Here is a 12,895-nt window from a genome sequence, read left to right on the forward strand (position 1 = left end):
GCACTCAGGTCACACCTAACTGGAGACCATTACCTATTGACGAATTGATACCTACATACCTAGTTGAAAACTGAACTGTTCTGAAATTACTGCCTGGTATACCAATTAAAATGGACCAACATACGTGGTAATCAAGAGGCTGGCGCAAGACAGAGCAAAGTGGAGAGATGAGATCATTGAAGAAATAGAGAGCTACCTACTCCCAGAGAAGACGCAACCTATGAATGTGAATGAATACCAATTGATCAAGAGAGTGAAATTCTTGTAATAGAACCTATTACAAGACCTTCCTTGTACCTCATCAAATATGGAATGTCAAACATTTTCACGTTAATTAACACTTAGCTCCAGCTGAGTGACTGGAGTGACTCCCAAGTTGAGTGGCACATCTTGAATATGCATGGCTTCATGGTGTTGCTATTGGTAAATATTGATTGCTTTCCTCAGTTTCATCTCGTTATGAGGTGATATTGTTTATATTGATCATTTTGATGTTGATAATTTGATATCAATGATTTGGTAGTGTGAGTAGATTCAATCTTCGCTCGAGTAGCATACAAAAGTTACCCGAAACAGTGCCTGGTACACACTCGTCTTCGTCTTTGTTCTTCCTGCTGACTCTTTCCTTTGCTTTATGCACACTTCAATAATGGCCTTTAAAAGCTCCAAGCTCTTCAATAGAACTACAAATAATTGTCCTATCAACATCATTCAATAGATGTCTAGCCACTGACTATCAAGTTCCTAGACTTGACAGGTACAGCTAAAAAGGTCCGCCTGTCAGGTCTACCTGATACCTGATGAGCACAGACACTATCAGGTAGACCTTACAGGCGTACCTGTCAGGTCCACCTGATAGTGAGTGGCTGGACTAAAGCTACTTTAACAATCCCGGGATCCAAACCCTCAACCCTCCCCACTCACCTGCATGTTTGGTGCTGTCCCATTGCATGGGCGTGCGTTCCGGGTCTCTCGTTTCATCTGCGCGCGCCCCGCCCGCATTGTTCGGGTCACGCCTCTCATCGTTGCGCACTAGAGGGCCCTCCATGCCAATCTCATCCCCGTAGTACGTGACTCCGACCCCCGGCATGAGTAGGGAGATCATAAGATAGGCGTCGGCGAGCTCCTTACCCAACCGGTTGGTTACGCGGGGGTTATCGTGATTGTCGTACTGGGGAGAGAAATTTTCAACGCGTTAGAGCAAAGAAAATGAAAAGCCATTCTTCCATTTTGGAACGACCTTTGTAGATGACAAACTGCCTCAAATTTGGATTGCCAAAATGACACAGCGTACTTCTCGGACATACTTTTTACCCTTAAAATGAGGTAGAAATGATTTTAAATTCAAATAAAGATATAAATGAGAGATAGATGGTTGATACACCTACGGTTGTAGCCAAAACCAAGTGTCAGCCCAAAACAACCACCCTAGTTAGGGCTGATTGAGAGGCTGACGAAAAACGTCGACCCCGTCTGAACACGGGAAAAGGCGAAGAAGAAGCTAGGGTAGGTTTCATGCTGTCAGAGTATTTCTAGCAGGATTTACGTATATCTCCCTTGCCTTATCCATAGAATACTGGAAGAAGAGTATCTGACACGGTCATTGGTCAAAGCGGACACGGAATGTAAAGTAAGTCCAACTATTGCCATAGAGTGAACACTACTGGCGTCCAGTACCATTCCAGTCCGGTCGGACAAAATGGACTTCTGTACAGCTATGTACCCAATTGATTCTGTCCTGCACTGGAACGTTATTGAGCACCAGTGGTCATTATACAAGACCATTAGTTGGACTCAACTGGCCTCGTATATTTCAGTCATAAAGACGTCCATGACGTCAACAGAGTTTCATGGTTTTTCGGCATTTTCACCTCAACTTTTCTCTTACTTCCCTTCAACTTTATGAATAAGGACGAAGAAGTTGTGACTTCAGAATATTCCCTCGCAGACACCCTGTATTTCACAGTTAAAAAATTAATTACACCATATTAATATTCTTTGGCTGCTAATATTATCAGCAAGTCATTAGGTGCTGGGTGTTAAGTAGTAAAGATATCTTGAACAGGCTCTAAATTATGTTCAGGGGCGGATTCAACTGCTCGGATATCAAACAGTAAATCAGTCTCAGATGTTCATTCGAGAAGTTCAGGGACTTTATCTGGGAATTATTCTTGTAGAGTTGAATCGCAGGATTTTGAACAATCTATTTTGAACACAGAGGTGAAAATCACGTCGTGTCGATGAAGGGGTAAAGTGACATATTATCTTTTGAAAAGAGCTCCTCGGTTCTCAGATAAGACAATCCCGTGAATGACTCCTAACACCTACCAAGGTAATTTTCTAATTAGTGGCAATACGTGGATAGCGCCTACTTTAAAATTGGGTTTGAATGGATTGGAACACAGCGCATGGCTTCTGTCACACTCCATTTGTCAAAGAGTAACTTAGAACGGGCGACCAACGGGGCAATAGTGTGCTGCTGACATTTCCCGGTCCCACTCAAGCTGGGTGAGGTTAGAGGTAGCAGGCGGGTAGCTTGTCTCTGAATGTAGGCTAAAACCCCGGTCACCAAAAAGCATAGCAGTACACAGTAAGATTGCACCTCAATCTATCATACCACTGCCCCTTAGTCTGGCCCTAGGTTTATATTTTCATGAAATGTAACGCGTTGAAAATGTAGTTAGCCCACTCACCACTCAGTACAATCAGCACATTATGTTTTTATGAGTAGATAAGATCGATCCAAAAGCACTTTGTGCTAGAAAACCAAGCTGGCTATGCAAATAAATGAATTGGTAATGGATATGATAGAAGTGCTTGTACAATTATACAATGGTTTCTATTTTGGATTATTACGAATGATTGTTTCCGTTTGTAGCTTGTAGGTATTGAGATAAAATAGTAATTACAATAAAATATGGTTAAATGCAATAGAACTTGCAATATTGACAGTTAACTTGTGATTGTTAAAGGTCATTTTGCGTCTTTTTTGTAGCTTTGTACCCCGTAAGATTACTTTTGTACACCATCTGACCAGACAAAGTAGGTATGATATGGCAAACTTGCTGACATGCTGAGATTTCAACTGATTATCCCTTGTTCTGCAGCCTGGGGGAGATGAAAAAACTCTTCAAATTAAATCCAACTATTGAAATAATTGCAAGAAAAGATTCATTTGAAGATTCCTGTTGAAAAATTATTCATTGGTTTCTTAAGTTTCTTTTCATAAAAAAAAAAGAAAGTAAAAAAATACCCTATTAACCCCCTTCCTTCTAACTGGTAATAGTAGCAAGAAGCAGTTTGACATGTCTGAAGGAATTATCTAAAGATTCTAAAGAAATTAGAAAGACACCTTGAAAATCCATGGACATAATGAATGCCTAGAAGATTTCCATAATAAAGGGGCCAGGGATCATGAGAACAGAAGAAAGTGTTGTGAAATTATCCAAGTGTTAAAAACCCCTTACGTCCAGAGTAATCAAAGTGATACCGGCTTACCGTCTTTACCGCTAGTGTATAAACATAGACCAATATTATAATAGTATGCGTCGTTGATTTATTTATAAATTACGAAATTTACAATAGAGAACAACAGTGGTCTCAAACGGTAACTTCCATTCCGTTTGCCATTTCTTATTTTGAAGATATTTCAGAATTTGGTTGTGGACAACTGGATGACAGTGCTTGGAATTTTTTCCACGAGTAGTTCAAGACAATTCGACTTCAACTTTCACTAATCTTGCGTTGCCAGCCAAAAAGGACTTGCTCATTTCCTGGCAATTACGAGTAAAATCTATGATAATGTAGCCCTAGTTCTTGAACACAAATTGGTAAAAGCCACCAGGAATGCAAATGTACGAGTAACACGAGCAAATCCGGGAAATTTAGAAGCGTAAGAAAAACGGGTCGTCAGACTATGACAACTGTTCAGGTGTTTCAGCACAGTTGATATAAATTAAACATAATGAGAAGGTACATGAATAATTTCTTCCAAGTATATTATCCAAGTGTTAAAAACCCCTTACGTCCAGAGTAATCAAAGTGATACCGGCTTACCGTCTTTACCGCTAGTGTATAAACATAGACCTATATTATAATAGTATGCGTCGTTGATTTATTTATAAATTACGAAATTTACAATAGAGAACAACAGTAGTCTCAAAAGGTAACTTCCATTCGGTACATATTTAAATATATCTACAGTTTGCACTGAGAGGCTTTCCCTAATGATGGCTGGATAAGCTAGATTACACGAGGCCAGCAGACAGTCCAACTACTGAACCGCCTAAGAACAAAAGTGTCTAAATGTAAGAAGAACATGAAGAAATGGGCACTCAGTGAAGATGATTTATGCGACTTTGGATCTATCCAAGACGAGTTCCATCTTCTCGTCTGCCCAAACGTAGGTGCTACCCGCAACGAACCAGCAAATTAATGATGCAGCGATCCAAGTTGCAGAATATTGGAAGAGGAGTATCTGACACGGTCATTGGTCAAAGCGGACACGGAATGTAAAGTAAGTCCAACTATTGCCATACAGTGAACACTACTGGCGTCCAGTACCATTCCAGTCCGGTCGGACAAAATGGACTTCTGTACAGCTATGTACCCAATTGATTCTGTCCTGCACTGGAACGTTATTGAGCACCAGTGGTCATTATACAAGACCATTAGTTGGACTCAACTGGCCTCGTATATTTCAGTCATAAAGACGTCCATGACGTCAACAGAGTTTCATGGTTTTTCGGCATTTTCACCTCAACTTTTCTCTTACTTCCCTTCAACTTTATGAATAAGGACGAAGAAGTTGTGACTTCAGAATATTCCCTCGCAGACACCCTGTATTTCACAGTTAAAAAATTAATTACACCATATTAATATTCTTTGGCTGCTAATATTATCAGCAAGTCATTAGGTGCTGGGTGTTAAGTAGTAAAGATATCTTAAAAAAAAAAGAAAGTAAAAAAATACCCTATTAACCCCCTTCCTTCTAACTGGTAATAGTAGCAAGAAGCAGTTTGACATGTCTGAAGGAATTATCTAAAGAAATTAGAAAGACACCTTGAAAATCCATGGACATAATGAATGCCTAGAAGATTTCCATAATAAAGGGGCCAGGGATCATGAGAACAGAAGAAAGTGTTGTGAAATTATCCAAGTGTTAAAAACCCCTTACGTCCAGAGTAATCAAAGTGATACCGGCTTACCGTCTTTACCGCTAGTGTATAAACATAGACCAATATTATAATAGTATGCGTCGTTGATTTATTTATAAATTACGAAATTTACAATAGAGAACAACAGTGGTCTCAAAAGGTAACTTCCATTCGGTTTGCCATTTCTTATTTTGAAGATTTTTATAAACATAGACCAATATTATAATAGTATGCGTCGTTGATTTATTTATAAATTACGAAATTTACAATAGAGAACAACAGTGGTCTCAAACGGTAACTTCCATTCCTAAAACCAAAAGATTGTTAATAATTTAATTCAGCTAGCAGGTAACACTGATTTGGACATAAACAATATTTTCTCGTTTGGTACCATAACCAACAATGGAACCATTTTCTTTGGATACCCCGTATGTTTTAATGTTTTTCCAGACTAACAATATTAGAGTTCACTAAAACCAAAAGATTGTTAATAATTTAATTCAGCTAGCAGGTAACACTGATTTGGACATAAACAATATTTTCTCGTTTGGTAGCATAACCAACAATGGAACCATTTTCTTTGGATACCCCGTATGTTTTAATGTTTTTCCAGACTAACAATATTAGGTTTTAATGTACATTTACCGCAACTATATCTATAGCATAAACATTTTTATTTTAATTTGATTTTGATATAATATCTACCATTGAACGTGTGGCACGCTTTTTAAATTCAATAAAGCACATTTTATTCGATACTCGGATACTTTACCATTATACTATGACAACTGTTCAGGTGTTTCAGCACAGTTGATATAAATTAAACATAATGAGAAGGTACATGAATAATTTCTTCCAAGTATAAATTAATATAATACACTAATCCGGAATTATGTAAATGTAACAGAATTCAGTTCTCCTATTTTTTCTTTCCATTTATGTAACACATTGCCGTGTAAAAAATTGGATACCATTATAAATTTGTTAAACCTGGAGTTTGCAGAATGTTTAGAGATATAGTCGTACATAAAGGAGCTAAGTGCATTCATTTTCCGAACGGCACGCTTTTTAAATTCAATAAAGCACATTTTATTCGATACTCGGATACTTTACCATTATAAATTTGTTAAACCTGGAGTTTGCAGAGTGTTTAGAGATATAGTCGTACATAAAGGAGCTAAGTGCATTCATTTTCCGAACTTTTTTTTCCTGGAAATCATTCGTTTACTTGTTAGCTTGTTACAGAAAATGAAGTGTTCATCATGGATCATAACAACACTACCTGTGATAACATACTCGTACAAAGTATGAATGTTACTGTCATGGTTTCACCAGTAACATTCGTACCCTTATTCAAAGTGACTGAAAACAGGGGAATGTACCATTATAAATTTGTTAAACCTGGAGTTTGCAGAATGTTTAGAGATATAGTCGTACATAAAGGAGCTAAGTGCATTCATTTTCCGAGCTTTTTTCCTGGAAATCATTCGTTTACTTGTTAGCTTGTTACAGAAAATGAAGTCTTCATCATGGATCATAACAACACTACCTGTGATAACATACTCGTACAAAGTATGAATGTTATTGTCATGGTTTCACCAGTAACATTCGTACCCTTATTCAAAGTGACTGAAAACAGGGGAATAATTTGCCTTTATCTTGATATCAAATGTCTAATTTATGTGGCATTATGGCAGTTATCCTTTGGTTGTTCACAAAATTAATGGAAATTATGGAAAAACAGTGACTTTAGTATCCTTTGACTGTTAAAAAGGGTAAAACATAGGACTACCTGGACTACATTGTCAAAGTTTTGAAAGAATGTCTCTGCCCGAATGACACAAAAGGCTTCAGGTGACATAGTTAACGAGCAAAACGAAAGCAAGGACATGAAAAGAAACACTCTTGATAATGTGGACCAACCTTTTGCAGGAGAACATGTTGATTTGCTGTCAAGACGAAATTGTGTTACCTCACTGGAACATGTCAGATATCAGGGACTTCCTGTAAGGACTTCTCACTCGAAAACTTTGAACTCCTTGGGCAGAAAAACTTAGCATAATTTGTACTTTTTCGAATGCTTGAGGAAAGATATAAGTCCCTTCAGAAATGCTTTCCAGGCATGTGGTTGGTCATAAAAAGAGCTGCCCTCAGTGATGCTCCAAAATTTGAAGTTCATCATCTCGGGATAAACCAATAATTGTGTAAAGAAGACTAGAATGAAAAATCGATTGCGGATTACGGACACTACCGATGAGTGAGAGGCAAAGAAGATAGATGTTTTTTTTGGTGTTCGTGAGATAGACGTATATTAGACATTGTACATACCATAAACCCACAATGTTGGAAGGATTGAGGGTTTAGAAGTTTAGAACTAAAACTGTGGTGTTATACATACATTTTCTTAGTATCCCTATGAGACCACCAATTTCAATAATGAACAATGCTGAAAAATCTGGACTCGGGAGCTAATATGGAAATCCCGTTTGCTATTGGGATATTTCCCCCTTGACTCCTTTACCCTTCTCCTCGTCAGGAATTCTCGCCTGCGACGCACACCCAACGTATGACGATAATATGTAAATGAAATTCCTTTAACTTCATAATGAAAATTAAACTAATTAAATACTAGCCTTGAGCAGCAGGAGAGAGAGAATATCAGGGTTGTGAAGTATTTCAATATGCTCGGGAACACAACGATGGAAACAAGAGATGGGCGAAGAAAGATGACAGCAAAGAGGGAACGGATGAATGAGGGAAGAGGAGAATTATCGGAGAGGAAGGAACAGGAAAGTTTGACATTGTTAAGAAATTTGAAATTTCTGACAAACGTAACCCTTTTCATTCCGACAGCATCGGATGGAGTTTGAAATTTAAGGATGTTTTCAAGGATGTTCTTCTCTGTGGCTCTCGTTAAAACCCGACGCTTACCTACCTCTTTTCTCTGACACTCGTATTTATGAACAAGAATGATCGTTCTTAGATCAGTCTCAAGTCAAAATTGACCAATCAAATGCCTTGAGACTATGCTTAGCACGAACTTAAGAGCCAGCATTTTGTTCATAAATATGAGTGTTAGACAACTACTACTGATAAAAGATCTCTAGAAAAGTTAAACATCTCTATACCTAAACCCTCAATAAGATCGTCCAAAATCTTTTGTTGGAAAGAATTGGAAAATTCATGTCCTTCTGTTTTTCATAGTCTGTTGCTACCTGTTCCTGAAGGCAGCTCTGCAATTCGCACTTCACAAATATTCTGACGACAAAATGACGTCACTGCGACGAACTCATCGATAGCACGCAATTGACGTAATGTTTCCTTCTGAATACCTATGTATTATGTCATAATTTTTCGAAACAAAATATATATAATAGTAATAACAATGTAAAAGGCGAAGTTTTTCCAGGAAAGCCCCCCAGATTTGCAGATTGTTCAAACACCTGGTAACTAAAGGGTTGGAGAGGATAAAAGGTAGGTCGAGCTTTTCGTTAATTAATAAAGATATTTCAGAATTTGGTTGTGGACAACTGGATGACAGTGCTTGGAATTTTTTCCACGAATAGTTCAAGACAATTTGACTTCAACTTTCACTAATCTTGCGTTGCCAGCCAAAAAGGACTTGCTCATTTGCTGGCAATTACGAGTAAAATCTATGATAATGTAGCCCTAGTTCTTGAACACAACTTGATAAAAGCCACCAGGAATGTAAATATACGAGTAACACGAGCAAATCCGGAAAATCTAGAAGCGTAAGAAAGTTAATTAATACCATGATATTACATTCTCGTTAAATATCTTTTGTATGTCAAGGTATAGCTTGCATATCACCTGCATTGTGACAGTTTCTGCCAGAGCAATAACCCAGGAATCATTTATTCCGTTCCTCCTCATCAGACATAGCTCACTAGCTCAGCTCACAATTGAAAATGATGTTCTAAATTGCTCTCTGGAAAGATGTTAGACGAAGTGTAATAATTATAAAAATAAACTTGAGAATGGATTGGAAAAAGGCCCTTTTTCCTATTATCTAACATTTGACGAAAAAATCTGGAAAATGGCAAATTATGAACTACAATTACTGCAGTTCTGCATTACCCTTCACCGTCAGAAGCTATTTCAGGAAATAAACTTCCAATATTTTTAGTAAATCACCGTCTTTTCCATCCTAAGAGGCTTTTGTTCAAATGGAAAGGGTCATGGAAAACCTCTGACAACCCGTTTGGATAACCTGATTTCATAACTAACTTTAGGGACATTTATGAGACTCAAGGCACTCAATGGTCCTGAAGACACTCAATGGTCCTGAAGGCACTCAATGGTCCCCATGTAGGTAGTTTCCTCTATGTAGTTTATTATTTCATTGTGGATAGGTGTGTACTGAAAGTTATCAAAGAAAATTCAAATATTGCGAATTGCTTCAAATTAAATAATTGATTCCAAGGGCAAAGTAAACCTAGACCCTTGACAAATGGAGTGTGCCTGAAGACATGTGATGTGTTCCAATCCACTCGACCTCAAACACACAATATGAGTCCGTTTGTCTGATATGTAGGTGTGTCTGTTGACGTGTTGACGGTCCAAAGGACGAGTTTTTTGATTGTTTACAGGGATTTCCATGGCTAATCATTGAATTGAAGGCATTCATTAAAATGGACGGTAATAATAGAATTTAGAAGGTAAGAACGAATCTCTAAAATTTCCTTTATGTTAGGTTTTAGGTCGGTACTTACATCTAAACAAGATCTTCAGGTACACCCTGAACATTTGCATAATAGGAGTAAGGAGTTGACTTGATTGAATTTAAGATGATTGAAGATGCGTCCATCGTTCAAAGTAAATTAATTACTTCCATCGACCACAGCGTCATTCTGTTTCTAAATTGAACATTTCGTCGCCAGGGGAAATCAAAACCAATCTAATCCAAACAAAGTGCCGGAGTAAGTGCTTGATACCGGTGTCATTGCTGGAGATTGGACCTGGAAATTGGAAATCAAAAGCAAAAGAAGAGCTGAAGATAAACAAAGATGACAACGTTGTGCGTAGATGGTAACTTGCTGATCTAGCTAGATATCTTAGACGGGCGACTGTCTGTTATATCACGTGCGCTGTTGGCTATTTTAGAGTGCAGCCAGATCGGCCTTTTGAGGACAAAATGAGGAGTTGGTTCCTCAAGTTTTCCGAATTGGATCGCAGAAGACAACGTGCCACAAAGTCCCATATGACTTTAGTATTTTTTAGAAGAAACTATGAATCTGTACATCATGCTCCAGATGAATTTTGTTTATAAACCATCAGCAAACTAAGATGTAATAAGAGTGTAACTAAGATGTAATAAACAGAATCGGTGCCAAAAAGAACATCAAGGATTATAAAGAGAAGAATCCAATTCAATCCAACCTAAACCTAATGAACGTTAGCATAACCAAGTTCCAAATGAACCCATTACACCTAAATGTCCTAAATGAGTGAACAGGAACACCATGGTGCAGAGCCTGACAGCGGGGCGGGTGTTCGAAAATTTAAAATGCCAACAATTATTTTGTTATTAAATACGCATTTAATTAAATTTTAAATGGCGAAATAATTAAAATTTGTGCTCGGGCAAATTTCATGCTGTATTAAAATAATAACGCGGCACAAATACACGGTGCTGGTATAAAAATAATTAAAAGTAAAAAAAAACTTTTTACCCGACATGTCCGTCTGCAGGTTTAATCCTATGGTAGGAACGGCTATAATTTACTGTCTGAATTGGTAATTTCAATATTGACCGAATTTATGCATCAAATAAGAGGTCTTAAATAAAAAGATATTGCAGTGCTATTTAGCGCAGCATCTACTGCTGATCCAGCTTTGACACTTGAGGAGGAAACATGGCAGAAAGCCCTGATATCAAACTAATGTCTGATTTATGTTTATACTTCAACAACAATTTAGATGACATACATGAAATTTGAGAAAAAAGGAAGTGAAGAAATACATACACGCTGGCATTATTTAGCGAAGAAATTAATCAAATAAAGTAAACAATAATGGGAAAATAGAGTTTAAAAAAATAAACGGAATCCGTTTTGCAACCTCCTCTTGGATTTTTCATCCCTGTATGTTGTTCCTAGTGACTCTCTTTCCTTTGCTTTATGCACACTTCAATAATGCCCTTTAAAAGCTCCAAGCTCTTCAATTGAACTACAAAGTAATAAAAAGGTATAAGGGACGGACTATTGTATTCGCTTCGGTGTCGTCTGAGAAAGTTTTAGATAACCCTTCAGTGTAAAGTGACATATTATCTTTTGAAAAGAGCTCCTCGGTTCTCAGATAAGACAATCCCGTGAATGACTCCTAACACCTACCAAGGTAATTTTCTAATTAGTGGCAATACGTGGATAGCGCCTACTTTAAAATTGGGTTTGAATGGATTGGAACACACCGCATGGCTTCTGTCACACTCCATTTGTCAAAGAGTAACTTAGAACGGGCGACCAACGGGGCAATAGTGTGCTGCTGACATTTCCCGGTCCCACTCAAGCTGGGTGAGGTTAGAGGTAGCAGGCGGGTAGCTTGTCTCTGAATGTAGGCTAAAACCCCGGTCACCAAAAAGCATAGCAGTACACAGTAAGATTGCACCTCAATCTATCATACCACTGCCCCTTAGTCTGGCCCTAGGTTTATATTTTCATGAAATGTAACGCGTTGAAAATGTAGTTAGCCCACTCACCACTCAGTACAATCAGCACATTATGTTTTTATGAGTAGATAAGATCGATCCAAAAGCACTTTGTGCTAGAAAACCAAGCTGGCTATGCAAATAAATGAATTGGTAATGGATATGATAGAAGTGCTTGTACAATTATACAATGGTTTCTATTTTGGATTATTACGAATGATTGTTTCCGTTTGTAGCTTGTAGGTATTGAGATAAAATAGTAATTACAATAAAATATGGTTAAATGCAATAGAACTTGCAATATTGACAGTTAACTTGTGATTGTTAAAGGTCATTTTGCGTCTTTTTTGTAGCTTTGTACCCCGTAAGATTACTTTTGTACACCATCTGACCAGACAAAGTAGGTATGATATGGCAAACTTGCTGACATGCTGAGATTTCAACTGATTATCCCTTGTTCTGCAGCCTGGGGGAGATGAAAAAACTCTTCAAATTAAATCCAACTATTGAAATAATTGCAAGAAAAGATTCATTTGAAGATTCCTGTTGAAAAATTATTCATTGGTTTCTTAAGTTTCTTTTCATAAAAAAAAAAGAAAGTAAAAAAATACCCTATTAACCCCCTTCCTTCTAACTGGTAATAGTAGCAAGAAGCAGTTTGACATGTCTGAAGGAATTATCTAAAGAAATTAGAAAGACACCTTGAAAATCCATGGACATAATGAATGCCTAGAAGATTTCCATAATAAAGGGGCCAGGGATCATGAGAACAGAAGAAAGTGTTGTGAAATTATCCAAGTGTTAAAAACCCCTTACGTCCAGAGTAATCAAAGTGATACCGGCTTACCGTCTTTACCGCTAGTGTATAAACATAGACCAATATTATAATAGTATGCGTCGTTGATTTATTTATAAATTACGAAATTTACAATAGAGAACAACAGTGGTCTCAAACGGTAACTTCCATTCCGTTTGCCATTTCTTATTTTGAAGATATTTCAGAATTTGGTTGTGGACAACTGGATGACAGTGCTTGGAATTTTTTCCACGAATAGTTCAAGACAATTTGACT

The 12,895-nt window shown here is 37.6% G+C and overlaps 1 protein-coding gene across 1 annotated transcript; it reads right to left on the reverse strand.

Moving 5' to 3' along the window:
* Nucleotides 1–330: 330 nt before the first annotated feature.
* Nucleotides 331–1,680, reverse strand: LOC103524332 (alpha-glucosidase-like). Its single transcript, XM_008489347.2, has 3 exons — nt 1,597–1,680; nt 925–1,171; nt 331–389 (listed from the first exon to the last, which is right to left on the reverse strand). Exons 1-3 carry the CDS (start codon nt 1,678–1,680, stop codon nt 331–333), a joined length of 390 nt encoding a protein of 129 aa, XP_008487569.2.
* Nucleotides 1,681–12,895: the final 11,215 nt, after the last annotated feature.

This window comes from Diaphorina citri, unplaced genomic scaffold, assembly GCF_000475195.1.
Source record: "Diaphorina citri unplaced genomic scaffold, Diaci psyllid genome assembly version 1.1 scaffold93, whole genome shotgun sequence".
Taxonomy (NCBI): Eukaryota; Metazoa; Arthropoda; class Insecta; order Hemiptera; family Psyllidae; genus Diaphorina; species Diaphorina citri.

What these genes read in the sequence shown, in the direction of transcription:
- LOC103524332 (XM_008489347.2), bottom strand. Translation starts at nt 1,680, where the DNA reads ATGGTACTGGACGCCAGTAGTGTTCACTCTATGGCAATAGTTGGACTT. An exon ending in CCGCTTTGACCAATGACCGT is followed by an intron (nt 1,172 to 1,596) that starts GTCAGATACTCT and finishes TTCTCTCCCCAG; the next exon opens with TACGACAATCACGATAACCC. An exon ending in GGACAGCACCAAACATGCAG is followed by an intron (nt 390 to 924) that starts GTGAGTGGGGAG and finishes TGCATATTCAAG; the next exon opens with ATGTGCCACTCAACTTGGGA.